This window comes from Poecilia reticulata, chromosome 10 (genome assembly GCF_904066995.2).
Source record: "Poecilia reticulata chromosome 10, P_reticulata-male-v2, whole genome shotgun sequence".
Classification (NCBI taxonomy): Eukaryota; Metazoa; Chordata; class Actinopteri; order Cyprinodontiformes; family Poeciliidae; genus Poecilia; species Poecilia reticulata.
In genome coordinates, this window is record NC_088839.1 from 10,573,489 (window position 1) to 10,594,893 (window position 21,405).

Here is a 21,405-nt window from a genome sequence, read left to right on the forward strand (position 1 = left end):
ACAAAAAACATCAGAAATGAGTCGCATAAAAAAAAAAACGAGTTTTATTCATCATTGAATGAAGAATAAAATATGCAATAGGAAAAAGAAATACACATGTGCTTAATCATGTGAGCTTTCTCCTGTCCATTGAGTGTTTAGATAATCAAGAAGCAAACAAGATTGATGTGATGATCAGGCAGGATGTCGTTATCTTCTGCTGGGATTCCCTTCACTGTGTCAAGTTAATGTAGCAATGCTGAGCTTTTTTGAATCATGAAACTCCACAACTGTTTTAAACGCGACATGGCGTTTCTATAAAACAGAGGTTTATAGTATATCGAATTAGAAAAAAAAAGGACTTTAGTCGCAAAAAACGGGTTATGAAACACGGGATCCTTGGGTTTCACAACAGGGCTGAAAGCGGCGCTCTCGTCCAATCGTGAAGCCTGCTGCGGCGTCACGTGACTTTTATTTATGTAACGTAATGGGGTTACACAGTAACTGAGCTTCGTGGCTCTGGATACGTTGCTACAGAGGTTAAAAACGGACAGGGACACCTAATTAAGGGAAGGAAACAGTAAATGTGCGCTTTCATTGACCCAGCTGTTCGGTCCGGTTGGCCCGGTGCTGTTTGGAGTTTGGAGCGTCGAGGCGAGCGGTGCGTCGCACTGGGAGTTGCAGTGTCCATTTAAACTGTCTGAGAAAGGGAAGATGCTGCTCGAGCCGAACCAAAGACTCACCAAATGTTCGAAAAGACAATGTCAATGAATAGCTTCGGTTTGAAAAGTGAATCTAAAAAGGTGAGCTCTTGAGGGGGTCGGGGAGGAGGGGAGACTCACAAACCAGTCTGTTCGCTGGTCGCCGGTATGTTACTTGAAAGCACTGTGCAATATTGACCCCCTCCTTGGTCTCCCCCTTTGGGTCTGCTTTGACGGGACAAAGCTTGAAACTCTTCCCGCGCCGCATCGTTCAGAAACGCAGGTTTGACTCATGGATCTGCTGGAGTGCCCGCACTGTCTCTTCCCGATGTGCGAGCCGGTGACCGTGCCGTGCGGCCACACGTTCTGCCGGAGGTGCGTGGGGGGCTACCTCCCCTCCAAATGCCCGCTGTGCAAAGAGAGGCTGAAACAAAAGGAGGCGAGGAGCACCAAGAACAACGTTCTGCTCATCGGGGTCATCGAAAAGTGCTGGCCCGACGAGACGAGAGTGAAGTGCCAAATCCAGGAGAAGCTCAAAGCGAACGAGTTCACGGAAGCTTTACGCATGGCCAATGAGGGGCTGCATTTAGGTAAGGCAGTGAGACCGTTCTGCGCGTGCTTTTTTATAGATCCCCGCTGCATAACATGCATGTCAAGTGTCTGAATGTGGACCACAGATAAGTGGGATGATGGCAGAAAAGTGATGCTTTAAAGGCGTATAATTAAGATTTTAATCATCTACAATAGACTTTTAGCTGTATGATGAGCCGGCCTCAAGTATAAACAAAATAAGTCATTGCTTGTGGACTCCAGACCAGTAGAGGGCCCCCAAGAGCGCTTGGCTTCCTATGCAAAATAGTGTTTGTTGCTATAGACATTGAAGATTGGTTTCATTAACCGGGCACAGTTTTGCTTTATTTTTCTAGATTTTAAGCATTCATTTGCAGTATTTAGACAGAAAACCCGTATGACTCTGTTGAGGAGCGGCTTCTGTTTATAGGGTGCTACACCTCTAATCCACTATACATACTGCTGCTTTTAAAATGTATTTATTTATTTATTTTACTTTACATGCTCATGTGCCGACAAATTGGAAGTGGGGCTCTAAATCAAATTAGGCTTATAGAGTTTCTTGCAAGCTGAGGTCGAAAGGTCGAATGTATAATAATTTAACGGCATACAGGTCAAAGACTATTAATGTAGGAAATAAGCACATAAAAAAAAACCTCTTCACTTTTAGTCTAGCTCAAGTGTTGACGCGGCAGTCATGTTTTAACATTTTCCCCCCATCTGTCCTTGAAAGTCACACACGCTGTGACAAATGCTGTCAGAAGCGAAGAGAGCAGATGACTTGCAATCACAACATTTGGCACAAGTTGAGGAGGCTTATCTGTTTCTATAGGGTTCCCATTTTCCTCCATCAAAAAACCCCAAAAAACTAACAAAAAACATAAAATGTAGACATTTTTCTACAGGATGTGGAATATTTTTTTTTGCCAAAACCTCCACCATCCTGCGTACACTTGCTCATCTTCTGCTGTTGGCCTGATTTGGTGCATGAGACTATGTGGAATCTAAAAGGGACAACTTCTGCCCCAGATATGTTCTTCATGTCGGGCATCCCAGGGATTGGAGAGCGATAGTTTGCACTACAGTGAATTAGCCTGCCGATGTGCCATGCAGACCCTGCCTAGCCCATTAAATACATCTCCCACTCATGCTCCACTATCATGTAATGTTATGCAATGAGGTTTGTGCACATTCATGCATCGTTTTCCTTCCTTGAAGGCTAATGGTTGAACCTGTTTCTTTCTCTTTGTTTTTAAAAGCAATGGCATTTCCCATGTGCTGAGTCAGTGTTTGTGATCCTCTGCTCGATATAAACAGGACTTGTGTAACAGTTTTAGGTAACAGACACTCTACAAATTAGTGTAACATGTATTAAAGCTGCTATGTAGTAGTCAGTCAGTTTTCCAATTTGTTTTGCTGCTTTATTAATTATTATTTAACAAACTTAAAAACCTCCCCTCCCAAAATATTGTTTCCACACGTAGAGAGATCCCGGATCCGGATCAGAGGTCGTTCTGACACGTCCATTTGTAGCTTTTTTTTTGTGTGTGTGTGCATGTTTTTATCTTAACTCCTCATTCAAAGGCACTTACTTATTTTGGATGGCTGCAACAAAAATGTTTAAACTGCAACAGTTGGAAATATTTGTTGAAGACTGTTGGAGAAAATGGAAATGGTCAGATTTCATTATTTGATCTACAGAGAAATGAGCCCTAGTGATCATTTCAAGCAAAGTTATTCAAATATTGAGCTTCAGCATGTTTTGTTGCAACAATTTCTATGTGTTGTTGATGTTTTTTTCCTCTCCTGGAACCAAACTCTATTCCTAAAAATGAACTCCATGTTTAAAAGGCAAATTTATAATTATAGCACCATTCATACACAAGGCAATCCAAGTTTTTTTTTTAAATAGGAAATCGAACAAAGACAATAAAAACATTTCGTTTTATTAAAACAAAAATAGATCTTTACATGTCAAACAAATAACAAACAGCTTTGCATTGTTTTAAAAGCCAAACCTAAATTCAGATTTAATTTTAAATTTACGGTAAATCCCAATCTAATAATTTTCTTCCTTCAATCACTTGTCAATTATCTTGCAAGCATCTCATTGGTCGGATTCTGTGATCGGTAGCTGCAAAAGCCAAAAATGTTTTGAATCCTGAATGAAATGAGCCGAAGGGTTAAATTATGTCAAAGTAAAAAGTCAGTTCAGCAGCTTGCAAAACGTGCAATATTTGTGAAGAAGCTAATCTAATGTACGATTGTCTAACTCTGAACAAGCAACAGAATAAATTCTACCAAAAGCAAACTTCTGCTAATCAACCAATGACGCCCGAAAGCAGAAGTCTTCCTTCCTAAAATAACTAAAACACCCTGGTATAGAGAATGAAATAGTAACAGCTACAAAAAAAACACAACACACAACCCCAAATAACCCCTCTGGATTTATCTGATAGCGAGACGCTCAGCAAACTTTCAGATTTCCGTTCACACATTCTGAGTCAGCAAACAGGACTTCAGCTCCTTCTTATTCAGTACCACGTCAGAATGGTCATCTTACCCAACAAACATTAACGTAAGAGGAGCAGAAAATCAAAAAGGGCAACTTTGTCATTCTTAGCTTCCCATTTTAACTTCCCATTATTTTAAAAATACATGAAACTTAGGGATATTTATCCAGAGCATCTTTAGAATGATATAAACCACAGCAAACTGATTATCAGCAACAACAACAAAAAACAAGAAAGACAGCAGTTGATGAACAGAGACAACAGACGGGAAAGAAGAGCAGATAAATATGGTTGCTAAGACTAACGAAACACACTGAGCAACCCGTCATCCGTAAAATCCTCTGCATCGTCATTCAAGATGAGAAATTTGCGCAGAGCTTCCCTTCGACTGCCGTCTTCACCGTCATCGACTTTATCACCAAAACAATCCAAAGGTTTCCTGCAGTTTCTGAAGCACGGGCAAAATTCCCAGTGGCCCAAAGTCATTTAACACAGATATGCTGATCGGCTGAATATTTATTATTACTTTCCTAGAGCAACCATAAGTGATTGGCTATTTAGCTCTATAAATAATGAATGAGAGTCACTTGGTGGAAATTACCGGGTAAATAACTCAGATTGCATGTTGGTGCACATTGCTAAGAAAAACTGACATTGATCATGTTTTTTTAAATTTATTTTATTTTTTTTAAAGTATGTACATTTTTAGATTTTCTTTTTCTCTCCACGTCTGACACATGTGAGAGGGTGGCGCCCCCTGTGGACCAACTACCGCTAAATATAATTAGTCTAAAATTAGACTACTGGGAATTAGAATAATGCCTTTTATGGCTGAATTTATCGTGCCATCGGAGTGTCTTTGGAGTCGTAAGGTTGTTCTAATGCAACTTTAATGCTTCAGAAGCTGTATGCAAATGTGCCAGTTATTCAGATTGCTCTGAGATTTTTTTTTTTTTCTTAGTCTGCTTTACGTATCATTTGAAATATTATTCACTGCCTTGATTCACTGCCTGCCTGGGTTTTTAGTGACGGCGTAGATTTGTTCAAATAAAAATAGATCACTGTGAAAATCCACAGCTGGATAACAGATTGAATCCTTAAAAAAAAAAAAAAATCCCTCCTGCTAATAGAGCTTAAAAAATTGACCTGCTTACAAGTCACATCTGGCAGTCTAATTTAAGAACTGTGCAGATGCTGCCGCATAACTCGTATCTGTTGCCACTTGTTCAGACTGATGCATGCTCCTGTCTGCTTCCTTCCCGCTCACTCCTAGTCCCAGACAATCAGAGTTTGAAGTTGTTCAGAACCGAAGCTAACCTGGGCCTGCTGCGGTTCGCCGATGCTCTGACGGACCTCGACTACCTCTGCTGCCTTCAACCCAACTGGACAGAAGTGAGAAATAAGCCCTCTTTCTCCACACATTGTCATTAGATGTTTTCATTTTCGTCTATGTAATGAAATAGTCGCCAGATAGTTGGTTATTGTGGCTTAACCAGAGTGAGAATATAAAGAACATGACTATGTCGTGTTACACTGAGATCATTTCCCCTGCTGTCAATTAGTCGCCTCAAGGTATTTTCATTAAAAATATTTAACTGACATCATTTTGATTACAATCTCGTAACCCCTAATGTACATGCGCAGCAGGAAGTCACACTTCCACACTAAACGCATAACAACACTATTTTGATCTTAATAGTTGATGTTTAAACAGCTCACAATAGATTCCTCTATGAAATTTGGTCTCATTTGTATGTGGCCATTCGTGGTAATATTGCCACAGCAATTCAGTGAAAGCATTTCCTGAATGTAACCCAAAACATTTAGTTTTGTAACGTAAATGCAATGACACGTAACCAGAAAAGTGCGCATTCCCTCTTCTCTTTTCACCCCAGAGCTCTAAGCAATTCCAGTGAGCCATTTTAAAAAAATTTTTTTTTTTTTTTTGCTGCTTCTATTAAGGTTATGTCACACTCGGCGTTATGCAAACAGCTACTTATGTCATAACTTTGCTTAATAACTCTGTGCTGGTGTGCAAAATTGCTGAAAGGTTATGTACGCGGTGCACAGTCATTTGACTTGTTTGGTTTTATTTGTTATGTCACATCATCAGCAGTTCAACTGACAACGTCGGACAGTGCAGATCAGACAGGACTTAAAATAAGGAAGAAAAGCTTTATGCAATAAACTTGAATAACGTGTGTTTATCTAGGGCATTATGACACATACAGATAGAAAGAAAAAATGTTAGCAGTCATGGTTAAGATGCACAAATATGCTTCAGATAACATTTACTTTTTTGTAGTAACATGAAAATCCAGCCTTTAATTTAGGTGCATTTGCACTGTGGGACAAAAGAATGCATTTATTTCTGAAATAATTGTAACACAGGTAAAAATGTTGGTATTCAACCTTTTCTTTTGCAATTTATACTTTATGTTAAAGTGAATCTGAGTCTGTAGGAACTTCTGAATTTTAACCCACGACTTCATGTTTTTCTGGGGGATAATTAGAACAAGGATCACTTTTTTTAGCTCCTGGTCACTATGGTTGCGTGAGGACGACATATATTTATTTCTCTACAACAGCAGTATATGACATTAATCTGTTCTACCATAGCAACTCTACTGGGACTTACCTCGTGCTTACTGTAAAGTTAAGTGGCGTGGAAGCTGAACTCGTACAAATACAAGGACTTTTTTTTACAAAAAATTAATAAAAATTAAGTTGACTCCTCCAGAAAACTGATTGTTCTGTTCGGTTTGCGCAGGGCTTTTTTCGTAAAGGGAATGTGCTGCTGGAAATGGGTCAGCAGAAGGAAGCCCTGATCCAGTTCCACCGTTGCCTAAAACTCCAAGCTGACTTTGTTCCTGCAAAGAGCCAGATCAAGAAGGTTCGGTTGCATTTCAAGTTAGATTTTCCAAAAGGAACTAAAGACGTGAAATCTCTTAAGCTACTGCAGTGCTATAGAAATGCACCCCCGTTTTTACTGTTTAACCCAAAACGACAGGTCCTGCAGGAAGAGGGGGTAGCCATGCCAGAGGAGGTGCCATGCATTCTGCAACTGGTTTCCGAGTTCTTGACAGATCCCTGCCCCATCACCTCCCTCAGCGGCTCTCAGGTGCCGACACAAGGAGAAGCCAAGCACCCAAACGCAGACAGGAGAGAAGCACACAAGGTGAAGGCGATATTTAGCTGCTGAGGCGACAAAAATGTTAAAATCAACCCTGGCCTAATGAGAGTGCGTGTCGTTTCTGGCTCCAAGATGAAGCATGACGCAGGTACCGAGTGCTGCCTCAGCCTCTGCCAAGCTGTTTCCTTTCTGCCTGCTGCCGAGGAAGACGAGGAAATGATGATGAGGAAGGACGAGTGCCAAGGTAGAGGTAAGCCGAAGCACAGCCAGAAAGACGTATGATGATTTTCACCAGACCTCTTGTCAGCGTTGGTTTGAACTAACTGTGGAACTAATTTTTCCATCCTTTAAACTAACTTCTTACAACCTTCTGTCGGTCTTAGGTGAAAGTCAAGCGCACAGAGAGGAAACGCTGGCTGTGCTCACCGTGTCAGACTTTGAGTGCCCTCTCTGCATAAGGTCAGTGTCCTCCTAAGCTCCCTGTAATCCATAATGCATCACTGCTTGCAGTTTGTCTCTTCTGGAGATCTACATCCGTCTGATTCCATTCGCCCTCCCCTTGGTTAATGTTTGGCTACCTCACAGACTGTAAACAAACGTAAAAGCATTAGTAGCGTAATTTTTCGTCCTCCGCTGAGCTGTTTTTAACTAGGTCTTGTATCCGCCACTCTGTCATTTGCAGGCTGTTTTTTGAGCCTGTCACAACTCCCTGTGGTCACACTTTCTGCAAAAACTGCATCGAGAGGAGTCTGGACCACAACGTACGGTGTCCACTCTGCAAACAGCCGCTGCAAGAGGTAACCAATGAATGGAAAATAGTTTTTATTTTTTTATTTTTCTTCTTGCGATTAAATCCAAATGGATCCTGTATGTGCGCCTCATAAAGATATCTACTTTATGAGATTTCCTCATGGTTTTTGCCTCACTCTGTACGTTACTTGTAAAAAAAAAAAAAAAACATCACACAATCGCTTGAAAACACGATCACGTCAAAAGCCAAAGAATTGTAAAATCCAGAAAAAATATACTCTCTCCTGCTCGGATCCCTTTTAAACATTTGTCTTTCCATGAAACTGACCTTTAAATGTGTTAATAATTTCGTCCCAGAGGGATTTTTGAATCAAATCCGTAAATGGATCATAGATGCTGTGAGATCACAGATGAAACATCATTTCGATGGTCATTTAAAAAGAACCCAGATTTGGAATAGTTTGCCACGATTAACTGAATAATGAACTAGCTCTAGAGGCTTTTTACATCTCATGTGAAAGACATTCAAACATGTGAACAATAAAACTTGCAAAACTCACATTGCTCAGCTATTTATAGAGGTTGTTACCTTCATTAATTTTATTGGATTTTCTTTTTTATCAGTCTTAAAACGGGTTCTTTGTGTTAAAAGTTTAAAAGTTAACTTCTATACCCTACAGACTGGGCCTGTGGACTAACTTTTAGCTGGGGGACCTAAGGACGTTTTAAATGTCATATTATGTGCTGTTTTACAGCATTTATCTTTGATATTATGTGAATGTAGTGAGTTTGATGGCATTTTTGGTTGTTTGTGGCTGTAGTGGATTTGAAGGCTTTTGTTTTAAAGTGCCATTGTATTGTCGGTGTCTGACTTCCTGTTCAGTCGTTTCCTGGGGGGTTTTTTAGAGCTGCAGCAAGCATGGCTAGATGTTGTTTTGTCTTCGGCATTTAATCCTTTGTCATCCATGGGAAAGCTCAGCTGAAGCAATGCTGTAAGTGATGTTTATGTTAAGATATATGCAACTTAAGATGTGCCAGATATTATTTTGTTAAAATGCTAATGTGTCATTATTGTGACTGATGTTTTTTCATTTGACCGCTCATGGTACATTTCAGTTGACTGCAGAGCACATATTTATGTTAAATTTATGGTCTGTATGTCAGGTTTGCTCACAGAACTAAGTTTTGTATTGTTTTGTGTTCATTTTGTCTGCAGTTTTCACCGCAGCATGTAAAGAGGAAGCAAACAGTAAATGGTCAACCTTACTTCACGTCTCCCTCTCATCATTTGCTGTGGTTTAACTCGATGTTTAGTCAGAGTTGATACACTCTTGACGAGAACATTACATATTATTTTCTCGTTTTCCTGATCAAATATATTTGAAAAAAAATATATATAACATATTCAATTAGGATGGACAGATGAAGAATTTACATGGATATTCTTTCAACATTTGGTTTCTAACAGATGGAAAATAACTCAGTCCACCTTTGATCAACACAGCTCAAGTTTTTTCTCACCTAAAATACATTTGAAGTTCAACATGGCATACTGCCACCTAGTGGGAATATGACGAAAGTCACCACACACTACTCTAACCCTATGTCTAGAATTGTCTTTATTCTTCTTTAAATAAGTAACAGCTCATTGTTATTGTGAATGTAGCAATACAGTCACTATTGTCCAAGTCACAAAAAGGTTAAAGTGAACCATAAAGGTCAACTTAATTCATTTTAAAAGTAATTGCTCACTGTTAAACATGATGCGAATGATTTATTGTACCTATTAAAGCTAGAAAAACAAAGAAAAACATTGAAATAGTTTATAGTTTTATTGCAGTTTTATCAACAATAACTGTGTCCTCTTTTTTTCTCTCTCTCCACAGTACTTAAAAAACCGAAAGTACAACCCCACAACTCTTCTGCAGAACATCATGGAGCAACTTTTCCCCTCTCAGTTGGCTGAAAGGAAACAGGTTCACGATGCAGAGATGGCTGAACTTTCCAAGTAGGCAACTGGCTAGGATTGTTTGATTAAATTAACATATTGTTGCCATAAAAACCACTCCCACTTTCAATTTGACATATTCTGTTATTAAACAGAAAAATATCCTAATCTGTTTTTACGTTTTTAAAAAAAATGTAAAAATAAAAAGTTGTGACCGTCTGGTAGCTCCACTTATTGGCACTTTGTTGAAGCATCTTCTTGTGTACAACACCTACCGTTAAGGCTGCTGAATCTGATTTACCAGAAATAAGTTTCAGCTTTCCTTGTAGTATCTTTGTGACCTTTACTTGTTTCCATCGTTTAGCTAAAGCCGTAGTTTGCAGAAACATTCAAACAATCGAACTGAGCTTATTGCACAAAGTATTAGTCAGGATAAGGAGTACCAAAAATGCACAGAAAGTCTTAGCAAGAGTGCAGAACTAAATGTAACAGAAAACACGTGGAGCCATGAGATGTCCACACAAATTGATAGCTTTGAGCAACTTTTGTAATACAGAGTGTGTTGTCAACTCAAGATGAGAGATGCTCTTTTGATTTTTAATCATGAAGTGGATTAAGAAAGTATTAGCTTATGATTGTGCTCACTTCTCCAAACAGATTGGTGCATTTTCTAGTTTTCTTTTTCATTCAAATATTACACAATAAATGTCCAATTAAATGCATGACAAGTTTTTAAATGATTTATCATGTTGTCTTTTGTCAAATCTGACGTTTTTATTAGGGGCTCGGGTCTATTCTTTTGCGAGAGCTTATATTCAGGACTTTCAATAAGTTTCCCCTCCCTCTTCTCTCTCGTAGCCTTACCAAGGACATCCCCATATTTGTCTGTACAGTGGCCTTCCCTGGAGTGCCGTGCCCACTGCACATCTTTGAGCCTCGTTATCGGCTGATGATGCGCCGCTGCATGGAGACCGGCACCAAGAAGTTTGGGATGTGCATCTATGAGCATGGCAAAGGGTATCACAGCACACTCTTATCATAGTTCAGCCATAACTAAAATGTGGTTACCTTCACCAGCCTCCTTTTATGCCACCACTTCAAACCATAATTTGATGAAATGGTTAAGAAAACGCAAAAATAGTTCTCATCTTTCCATGAATCTAGTTAAATATAAATTATAACTGGGCAACAACTCTACAGACTTTTTTTTTGTTTGTTTTTTTGTCTTTTATAAATTTGCGATTCATGAAGTTGCTTTGATTGGATGTTGGCCCAACTCTGTGGAGCCTTAATCTGTCATATCCGATCCTTAAGGAGTGGAAAACGGTGACTGAGACACTAGTTTGCTCACAACTGGTGTACACATTTTTTCTCCTTCACTAAATATGTTTTCTAGGCTGGTTACATTATGTCAAAATCAAATTTCCAGCAAACAATTTGATTGCTATTATATCTAAAGAGAAAATGCATAAAAAAGCCCCACCATCAATACAACGAGGGACAAGAAAAGCACCGAAAGAAGCAGTCATCTAGATTGGAATACAGAGTACTTATATTAAATGTATTGCATCATAGCTTACTATCACATTTTGAGTAAGTTGAAAAAGAAAAAAAAAATCAAATTTCTTCAATAAATATTAAATCTAATCTAGTTTTTATGTATCCAGTGTTAGGTTAGATATGCAATGTGAGATAGAAACATGCATTTTATTTTAAAGCTGCACATGTTCCTCAGCTTCGCCGACTACGGCTGTATGCTGGAGATCCTCGACATGGAGCGGCTGCCTGATGGGCGGTTTTACGTTGAAACCGTGGGCGGCAGCAGATTCAGAGTGCTTAAACGAGGTCAGAGGGACGGCTATCACACGGCCGACATCGAGTACCTGGAGGACGTCAAGGTCAGGGTCTCGCAAAATTCTCCCAGTGAATTCAAACACTGAGAACCGGATTTCCGTCTCGGCTCCTGCTGAATGTCTCCGGTGTTCTCTGCGTGTGTCAGGTGGACGGTAGCGAGCTGGAGCTGTTGCAGCGTCTTCATGACAGTGTGTACCAGCAGGCCCAGGACTGGTATCAGCGCGTGGGCAGCCGCAGCCGCGAGCAGATAAACAGACAGCATGGCAGCATGCCAGATAAGGAGGCAGACATTCAGGTTTGTACAATAACACAAACATCAATTCACCTGCCTCTGGTGGGTGCAACCCCCCCACCCCAAAAAACACTGAGAGCAAGAATTCAAAAATTTTGGCAGACATACCTAAAACATGAAGTGAGGAGATGATGAAGCTAAAACGTACAGGAAGTAGACTTTTGATTGCATCCTGATGAGGACAATAGATGTGCAACTGCCACTCAAATATTGCAGCAAATGCACAAGGTGCATGGCAAGGCTGACAAAGATTCATTCCATGCCATGCTTGAAACTGGAAATAAATTCAAAAATAATTCGTCTAATATTGTAATATTTGTAAAATCTGAATATTTAGTTATTCAAACAGAAGAATGTTGCTGTTATACATTTAGCCTTCCTCTCTGGTTGGTTCATAAACCAACAAGATTTTCAATAAGTTAACTATAGAAAATCACTTCCATTTGAATAGCTTCTTAAAATATTTGCTTTTTTTCTGACTTCATTAACACTTTTCCAACCTTGAGAGGTTTATTTCTTCAACAATATCTTCTACGGTGAATAGCTGGCATGGCGTGTTGCCATTTAGGAATGATGAGCTTGACAACAGAGTTTGCTTAGCTTGTCGTCGTCGAGATCGGTTAAGACTAAATTGTACACTCCTGGTCACCAGCTAACGTTTTGGTGCATCTATAGTATGTATTTCATTCCACAACCATTGTGTTTGGAAACATCTTTTTTTTAACGTTGTTATCTTTGTTTAGGCCTCGGCTAACGGTCCGGCCTGGTGCTGGTGGCTCCTGTCGGTGCTTCAGCTGGACCCCGCCTATCAAACCACCTTCCTCTCACTGACCTCTCTCAAGGACCGCCTGGGACACCTCCGCCTCGTCCTGGAGTACTTTTCTCAGAGCTAGAACCTGGAGCACACCCGCAGCCTGCCCAGGGTTCAACATCATGCACACGTAAAGTGAAACCAGCGCGTTCACGCACAAGCACACGACTCACCATGGGGTTCGGGATTGACCTAAACGAGGGGACGGTTTTAAAGTCAAACCTGGCCATAAGGAGAAACCTAAGGATTTGACTAGAGAACTCATTGCAGACTTGGAGTTTCCGCTGTTTGATTTTGCGAATAGATCTTTAAATACTTTTGCATCAGTGAGAACTTTGGGGTTCACCAAAGACAATTCTTTTTGTCGGGTCATTAAAGGTTGTTGTACATGGGGGAATTTAAATCAGGTCACGTTTACCAAACTGCTACAGATGGACACTGGGTGAGCTTTCTCTCTCCTCACTACAAAAACAAAGAATCTAAAAAAAAAAAGCCTGTGTTGCCTGTTAGGAGAAGACTCTTTGCATTAACTTAGCTACATGTGGAGATAACGAACATGTATGGCATGCATTATCTGGAGAGGATTTCTTTTGGGGCCATGTTATCATTTTTTGATAACCCAATATCGTCCTTTGAAGCAGGCAATACTTGTCTGACCTATTGGCCTTTGTAGCCATTGGACATTGCTAATTTTATACGAAGAAAGAGTTTAAAAAAAGACCTATTTGCATGAAAATATCTCAATAACAACGAATTCTCTTACACAACAGCAGGTGGACGATTTTGTTTTCTAATCCACGAAAACTTCTGCTGCTCAGCATTTTACCACAGGCAACCTTTTTTTATTTACTAACGTGTAGATCGGATTGGCAAATAAAAAGTGTACCGTGCAATTTTTTTTTTGTGTGAGAACGGTCGACAAGAAAATAGCCTTGTGTGTGCTTGTATTAGGTGTAAATATGTTGTTTTTTTTTTGTACCCCGCTCTTTGTTCTTAAGTCATCATACCGTGTTGTCAGCACTGATAACAGCTACTGTTATAGCACACGAGAAACTGTGTTAACCCGTCTTATGCAGGGACAGTCGTCAAGCAGTTTGGGTAAAACGCTGCGGTTGAAGTCCGGCTTGGTCCACGACGGACGCGACGCCTACCTCTGGCCCTTTGCTCCAGCCTCTGCGTTGGTCCGGCTCATCCTCCGCCACCAGCTGTGGAACCTCTGAGTGCCACGTTATCAGGAGACTTGGATGAAGCCTTGTGGGGGGTCTACAATACGCAAGAGGTGGACTGTTTGGTATTTTCTATTCGCTCTAGTGCTACATTCCGTGGAATGCTAAAGCTGTTAAGTTAATTTACTAACAAATTTACTAACTGAATTCTGGGTTTTATTTTATCTTTTACTTTCATATACGTGCCATAGAAATTTCTGTGTCGAATGCCACAAAGTTGCTATTGTGTCACGGACTCATGTAAAGATGGCTTTTCGCATGGTGGGGCAGTGAGTGACGGCGGACACATCACTCAGAGCAGTCCAGCAAAGTCCGGCTAACTTTCTTATTGATGGCAGTTTCTTCAATTGAAAGGTGGCACTGAGTTTGTGTGGTAATGTATTTAAAGCTGTAGATAAAAGGGGGCAACTTTGCTGCTTGAAATATTCCTCAGGAGGATAAACTGATGGATACGGTGCCCAGTAATGTTGACTCGGGTAACAGTCTCATCTCTTAACGTCTGTGTTGGTAAATCTTTGCTAATCTAATTCAAAAAGGGATAGATATTCAATGATTCAGAATGATAAAGACACCCTTTTTTTGTGTGTCTCTTCTGATTCTGATGTTTCGCTACACAGGTGCATCTTAGTTTGTTAGAATATGTTAAAAATATGAATTTATTTCAGTACTTCAGTTCAGTACTCTGATTGACGATACACGTATTGTGAAAACATCACATGGGCCTCGACATGGACCTGTGCAGCTTTACCGGCCACACTTTTTCTTTCCACTCAACTTTTCATTGCAATGCTTCGATGCCGTACTCTGTGAACAACCTCTTCTTTAGCGATAATCTTTTGTGGCTTACCCTGATGACTGATAACTGGTTAAGTGTGAACAGTCGTCCTCAAGACTGACTAGTCCATATCATGGTGATATTCTAATATTTCTGTATAAAAAAATCTTTTTACTTGGTCTCACAACATGTAATTTTCTCAGAAACTGAATTCAGTACCTTCAAGTCATAATCATTAGCAAGAAAATCAATAAATACTTGAAATGTATAACGAATCTATTCAGGGTAATTCATGGCTTTCGGTTTCTGAATTAAATTACTGGAATATATAATCTTTTCAAGGATATTCTAATATTTTAAGATGCACGTGTAATGGTGTATTTAGTTTATTTCTCACACAAGCCATATCTTTCTTTGTTAAATGCTAATTTATTTCGGTTGCTGCCATCAGTCTCATATTAGCTTTCTCAGCCAAATAGAGATAACCAATTTTTTTGCACTACAGCGTGATTTACTTCACAATAAACATCTCTCATCCCATGTTTTCTTTCTTGGTCATCCTTACAATGAATTTCTATGTGAAGGTTTAATAGGTTTTCCTGCTCGGTGCAGGACTCTTTAGTTCATTTTAGACTGCTGCTTCAACAGCCCTGCAGATGTCTATTAACTTTAGGTGCTGGTGTTATTGGATTTTTCAGAGAATGCCCTACAACACCTGTAAAACAATTTACACTCGGCACCACATTGTCTCCCCACAAGAGAACACTAAGCATTTGAAGTTAGCCACTCCTGGCGACGATCCGCGAGTAAGGAGAGGTCACGAAAAGCCCCCGCAATAACGTGGGTGCAGGTATATGAGCTGCATCTCTTCAGGAAAGGCTGAGCGCTGTGGTTTGACCAGTGATCTGCGTTTTTTTTTCTACATCCCTGAAAGTGTCGCATTGTTGCCAGGCAAAGAGCAGGAATTCTGCTAAAAGTGTCCTAGCGTTTGCCCACAATTTGCTGACTTTTTTTGTTTGTTTTTTTTTAAAGATTTTTTTGGCTCTAGTGGCCTTTATTCGATAGTTAATTGACAGGAAAGTGGGGGAAACGAGAAGGGGGAAAACGTGGAGCAAAGGTCGCCAAGGCCGGGAATCGAGCCTGCGACAGCTGCGTCGAGGACTGGGGTCTCCATATGTGCGTTGTGCTTAACCCCTGCGCCACCACAGCACAACCCATGATTACCTTTTGAAGTGTTGTTATAAATAAAGGTTTTCGAGGCAAATTCTGTTTGATTACTGTTTAGCGTGTTTGTTTTGTAGTAGACGACTCAAATGGATGATTTTTGAATAAGAACTTGGCTGCAGCCGGCGCGATAACAGAATGTTAAGGTAGCAAAACTTATAAACGGAAGGGCATTGAAAGCATCAATGACAGATTTGTGGAAAAAAAATAAAAGTCGCATAACATGATAACAATGCATATGCATATCAATGCAGTCATTAACAAAATCAATTTTCCAAAATATTTACGTCAAGAAATTTGAGAATAGCATTAGATATTTTTTTTTTCAAATTTCATCACTGTAGTCTAGCAAGACTTCAGGATTAGTAATACATGTAATAGGGATGTTCCAATCCGAATGCTGTATGCTTGACGACACTTTTAGTCATCAAAGAATCAGCTGATGCTAATAATGAGGAATTACATAAACTATAACTATTTTTTCTTTTTGCCATTTTCTGACATTTACTTAAGGAATAGCAAAATTCAGAAAACGTTAACCGTTTCCTCTCAATGTGGAGAAGCAGTGGCCAGACACCCTGCGGAGGGAACCCACTTCAGCAACTTAAATCTTGTATTGTTTTTTTTTTCTTTTTTTAAATAGTGGAATCTCCTTCTTGATATAACTTGCTTGTAATTCACATTGTGAAATATTTTAGCGTGGTAGTTAATTGTGCATCAAAAAACTTGGAGAACAATTTTGAGCTGGGTATAAGCTGGGATCCTGACACCGATTCTTTAAAAATGCCTTGATTATGATCCCTAAGAAATAAAAGTGTCCCCCAAATGGAAACAACAGGAAATGCCTCTTGGCTTTCACAAACTTCTGTTGAATACAATGACATAATATGACAACACAAAATGTTCTCGCTTTGATAACAGATGATCAAAATCCTCAAAGAAGGTAATAAAAGGGATGCCTTGGTGTAATTCTTAAATGAAATAGTTTATTACACTTTTTTTTCTGTGTCCATCATGAGTGGTGAATTTTAAAAAGAAAATTTTAACTATAAGCCTGGATGTTGATTAGATGTATAAAAAAAACTTGTTCCCTTTGGATAAGGGATGAACAAGGCAGATTTTCAAAAGGAACGAAATTGAAATGAACTGTGAACATGAGCAATAAATAAAACGTATGGTGTGAAATAGCAAGGTTTGGAAGTTGATGCAAAACCTGATCAAAATAAACTATAAACTACAATTACATGCTCAATCCACCAGGGGGCAGTCTGTAGCTGCCAAGGGACAGCAACACCTACGAACAGCAGAGGTTTTGTGTTGCTAATATGTTTAAGCTAAAAGTGATAACAATAATGTTTCAAAACAGGGTTAAAGCTGATATATAGCTGCAAAATAAAACACGTTTTGAGAGAAAATAAAAGTGAACGATTTCCACGGGCTGCCTCGCTGAGAAGAACAGAGAAGAGACGAAATTCTGCCAACTTCCTCTGCATAGGAAGCAGTCAGATAAAAAAAAAAGGTTTCGGTGGCTTCGGCGGAGTTCTGTAATGCAGCTCAGCGTCGACATCAAAGCCCATTACATTTGAAAAATGCCACGGCTTTTTGCGCTAAATTGATCCACTGCCTCGCGCTGGCTTCCCGGTTGTCTATGAGTGAGTCAGGATGACAGGCGTTTTGTAGGAGTTATCGCAATGGAAGGAGGATTGGTGGGGGCCACCGGCTGTGGCTCAGTGTCTCTCTCTTTCTTTCTCTCTCTCTCTCTTTTCTGCTGTCTTCATGAGGGGATTAAAAGAAAGATGAGCAAAATCCTCCACATAATGAATATCTGGGTTAGTTTGGGGAGATTTCGGGTTTGAGTTGAAAGTTGGAATTTGTGTCAGCTGGAGGTTTTTCAAGGAAGAGTTAAAAAAAAGATGACTTATTGATTTCTTTTAAAAAAAAAACAACATGTTATTATATTCCAGCGTAAACATGTAATAATTATCCACAATAATGATGGAGTAAGTCACAGAGACCTCCAATAAAATGGACTATCTTGTTCTCTGTGGAATATAGAACAAGAGGGGGTTGGGGGGTGAGACAGAGAGCTGCAGAGAGCATCTGAGGACAGATGCAGCCTTGTTGTTATAGTGACAGAGAGAGAGAGGAGAGAATAGGATTATCAATTACAAAATGGAGAAACTTTGTCTTTGAAGAGCAAAGCACTTTGTTTATGCTAAGCAGCTTAAAAGACATCAGAAGAGAAAAGCTTTTTTTTTGTCCCTGCAGATATAAGACAGCTGAAAGGAGCCGAAGTTTTTCAGGGTCAGTCAAAATGTTTCGGTCTGTGTGTGTGTGTGTGTGTGTGTGTGTGTGTGTGCGTGTGTGTGTGTGTGTGTGTGTGTGTGTGTGTGTGTGTGTGTGGGTGTGTGTGTGTGTGTGTGTGTGTGTGTGTGTGGTGTGTGTGTGTGTGTGTGTGTGTGTGTGTGTGTGTGTGTGTGTGTGTATGGGCTGTAGTGGGAAGAAAGCAGATAAACCTGGCTTAAGCAGTTTGGTTCAAGTCTGGCCTTCAACGAGCCAACATGGTAAACCCGCAGCATGCTCCTGTGTGTGGCTCTGAGAGCCAAAGTAAACACATTGGGCCACCTGCCGTCAGCTGCACCACAGGATCCGTCAGAATCACTTCAATCACAAGAAACCAGACAGATCCCAAAAATAACAGAGACCTTAACAGGGAACAGCATTACAGTCATAAGTAGCCATACTAGTAAATTTTTCCCACGAAAGACATTCAATTGGTGATTCCAACACTATATATGCAAATCTGTTATGTGACAGTGTAAATAGAGTTAAGCCAGTTACAGGAATGGACATAGCTAACTGTTCGTCTCGAGGAGTATTGGGTCATTCTGTGTTTGCCACAAGGTGCTGCAGATTTTCTAGAAGTCTGACGTGAAAAGCGTAATCTCTTCTGCCATCATCTTTTTTGAGGCAGCAGAATCAGAAACCGGGACTTTATATAAAGAGGATGAAAAAGGCAGGTTGTGTTCTGGGCATAGCTCTGGAGCGTCTGCAGACGACGGTGCATGAAATGACGACCATTACAGAGATCCCTTAGCGTTCGATTCAGAGTGTCTTCAGTCAGAGGCTTCTTCAGACCCCCACTGGGAAAGCAGACTGTTGCAGGAGGTCCTGCTGCCAACATCGTCTCTACGACAACTCTTTGAAGAAACTTGAATGATATGAGTTACAGCAGTATTCAATTTTCACTTTGGAATTAATAGAGTATTTTTTTATCGATTTAATTTGAATTGATAAACATAAGCATTTTTTATTTTTTGTAAAGGCCAGAAAATTTAATGTTCAGAATTACATGTTGCCCAAAACTCATACCACACAATAGTGTCCCCTGGGTAAGACGTAGTGGTGGCCACCTCATCATGCTGTTTGTACTGTTCATGCAGCATGGAATGAAGTTGAAGGAAATAGTGACATAGGAATAGATGTAAACACAAAGCAAAGCTGGAATGAAATCTGTTGCAGGCTACCAAAAAAAAGTATAACTCAAAATGGCCCTGTTAAAGTACACACCTAAATCCAATTGAGAATTCATGGCAAGACTTCAAAATTGATACATTCTCAGTCTAATCTGACGACTATTTTAAAAATAAAATTGTTCTCAAGTTGTGCAAAGTTGTTACAGCCAGGTGTGTCTCCCACTAACTTAAACTTTGTTTGGTCCATGGCCAAATATGAAAAGGTTCAAGGGCAATAAATATTCTTTGGGGATTTCTAAGCTCACACAGATATCTTTGAGGCAGCAGCTCTGATTGACTGTATCAAAGCAAGGGAACTATGACTTTTCATGCCGGTGAATCTTTGTAGGAAAAAGAAAATATACAGAAACAAATGAAGCATATTTTTGATCACCTGCTGGCATATGAAGGACAGCAGAAGCAGGAAGCACAGAAACACAGCAGGAGACGTGAAGCAGCGCAACTGGCTCACCGATTCTGACAGTCGCCGCCTGCAGAGATGCACACCTGGCTGAATGGTATGCAGACCCTCACAGACGTCTGAGCTGATCTCAGAGGGCTCTGTAGAAGGTTATGTAAGTAAAGAGCTAAGATTATTTGTAATGTAAAAATGTGCCGTCACAAATTTCCAAATGGATGGCAGCTAGAGTAGTTCACTTCTTATCACTTGAATGTTTGTTCTGAGTTACTGAAAATCACAATTGGATGAATAAACAAACAGCAAAATTTGAGACCAGTTCACTTACTAGTCCTGTTTCTGGATTGTGGGAGGAAGTCAGAGTACCCAGAGAGAAGCCGCACACATATACAGGGAGAACATGCAAACTAACACAGAATATAGTGTGTGTGTTTCAGCATTTTTCTTACCTGATAAGGCAAATTTTTCCAATAAATACTATATTGTGGGGACCCACTTCTACTTCTGGAACTCGAATTACAGGCTCAATAAGAAGAAGTGCTGTTTTGGACTACAGTGTGAATTGGATTTAGGCTAGGTTTAGGGTAAAACATGCCTGCGTGTGTGTGCGTGTGTGTGTGCGTGTGTGTGTGTGTGTGTGTGTGTGTGTGCACGCTCGTGTGTGCGTGTGTTTGTGTGTGTGTGTGTTTGTAATATCTTGTGGGTACTCACTGTCCATACTACGTTGTGGGGACCCACTGCTCCTTGTGTGGATTGAAGCCTGGTCCCCATGAAGGGAAACGCTGTTTTTGGGTCAGAGGTTAGATTTTGGACTAGGGTATGAATTGAGTTTTGGTTTGGGTTAAGGTTAAGTATGTAATGGGAAGGGTTGGGTTGGCATAGGGTTTAGGCTGTAGAAATGAATGGAAGTCAATGGAAAGTCCCCACAAAGATAGCTACGCAAACATAAGTGTGTGTGTTTGTGTTTGTGTTTGTGCGTCCTTTGATGGAGGGACATCCTAGTTTGCCTTTTGCCCAATGACTGCTGGATGTATGCAGCAGTCATTGCAGCGTCACTCACCTGCGACGCTGCGAGGCTTAACAGGTGTAGCGGATGGATGGTTACATGTAACACACGTTACATGTAATTGTCTCTTAAATAAACTAAGCTAATCAACAAAAAATAAGTTTAAAACAAAATTCTCCTAAATGTCCTATTTTGAAAAAAGTGAAGCAACTTTAAAGCTGCAAGTGTCATTTTTATTTGCTCAAACCGTCGCCATGTTGTGACACAGGTAATCTGTGAAAAGATGGAGCTCCTCCACCTCATCCAAGAGCTGCTACTGTCATCTGCAGGAACGCTCCCGGTCAAAAACACGTTCAGGGTAAAGTCGACTCACCCTTCGTCAGGTTGCTCCTTCACTAATTTTCATCCCCATTTAACACCCACGCATAACAGTTTGTCTCCACCTTTACTCCCGTTTTGGAACATGAAACAGACTCTATTGTTCCCTTGCAACTAAATCAATCCTTATCAGCTTATTGTTCTTCGTAGTTATACATTTCCAACAGTTATGGAAATAAGTCATGAAAATGCCCAAATTTCATGTGTCATTAATTCTAGTTGCAACTTATTTTCCAAAAAGTTTGGAACACACATTATTTCCACTTATTACATGTTTGTTCCAATTGACTTATTAAATCAGAGAAATTGTGG

The 21,405-nt window shown here is 40.1% G+C and overlaps 1 protein-coding gene and 1 long non-coding RNA gene across 2 annotated transcripts; both read left to right on the plus strand.

Moving 5' to 3' along the window:
- The first annotated feature begins 130 nt into the window (after positions 1-130).
- Positions 131-15,092, plus strand: lonrf4 (LON peptidase N-terminal domain and ring finger 4). Its single transcript, XM_081612023.1, has 12 exons — positions 131-1,270; positions 5,037-5,155; positions 6,534-6,656; positions 6,774-6,941; positions 7,029-7,146; positions 7,280-7,355; positions 7,579-7,693; positions 9,533-9,654; positions 10,453-10,611; positions 11,330-11,492; positions 11,594-11,743; positions 12,484-15,092. The coding sequence occupies exons 1-12, from the start codon at positions 973-975 to the stop codon at positions 12,631-12,633; spliced, it is 1,761 nt and encodes a 586-aa protein (XP_081468149.1). The 5' UTR covers positions 131-972; the 3' UTR covers positions 12,634-15,092.
- LOC145553238 (uncharacterized) lies at positions 7,702-8,912 on the plus strand. The gene is made up of 2 exons (XR_014089542.1): positions 7,702-8,638; positions 8,863-8,912. It is a non-coding gene; the product is annotated as an uncharacterized LOC145553238 (long non-coding RNA).
- Positions 15,093-21,405: the final 6,313 nt, after the last annotated feature.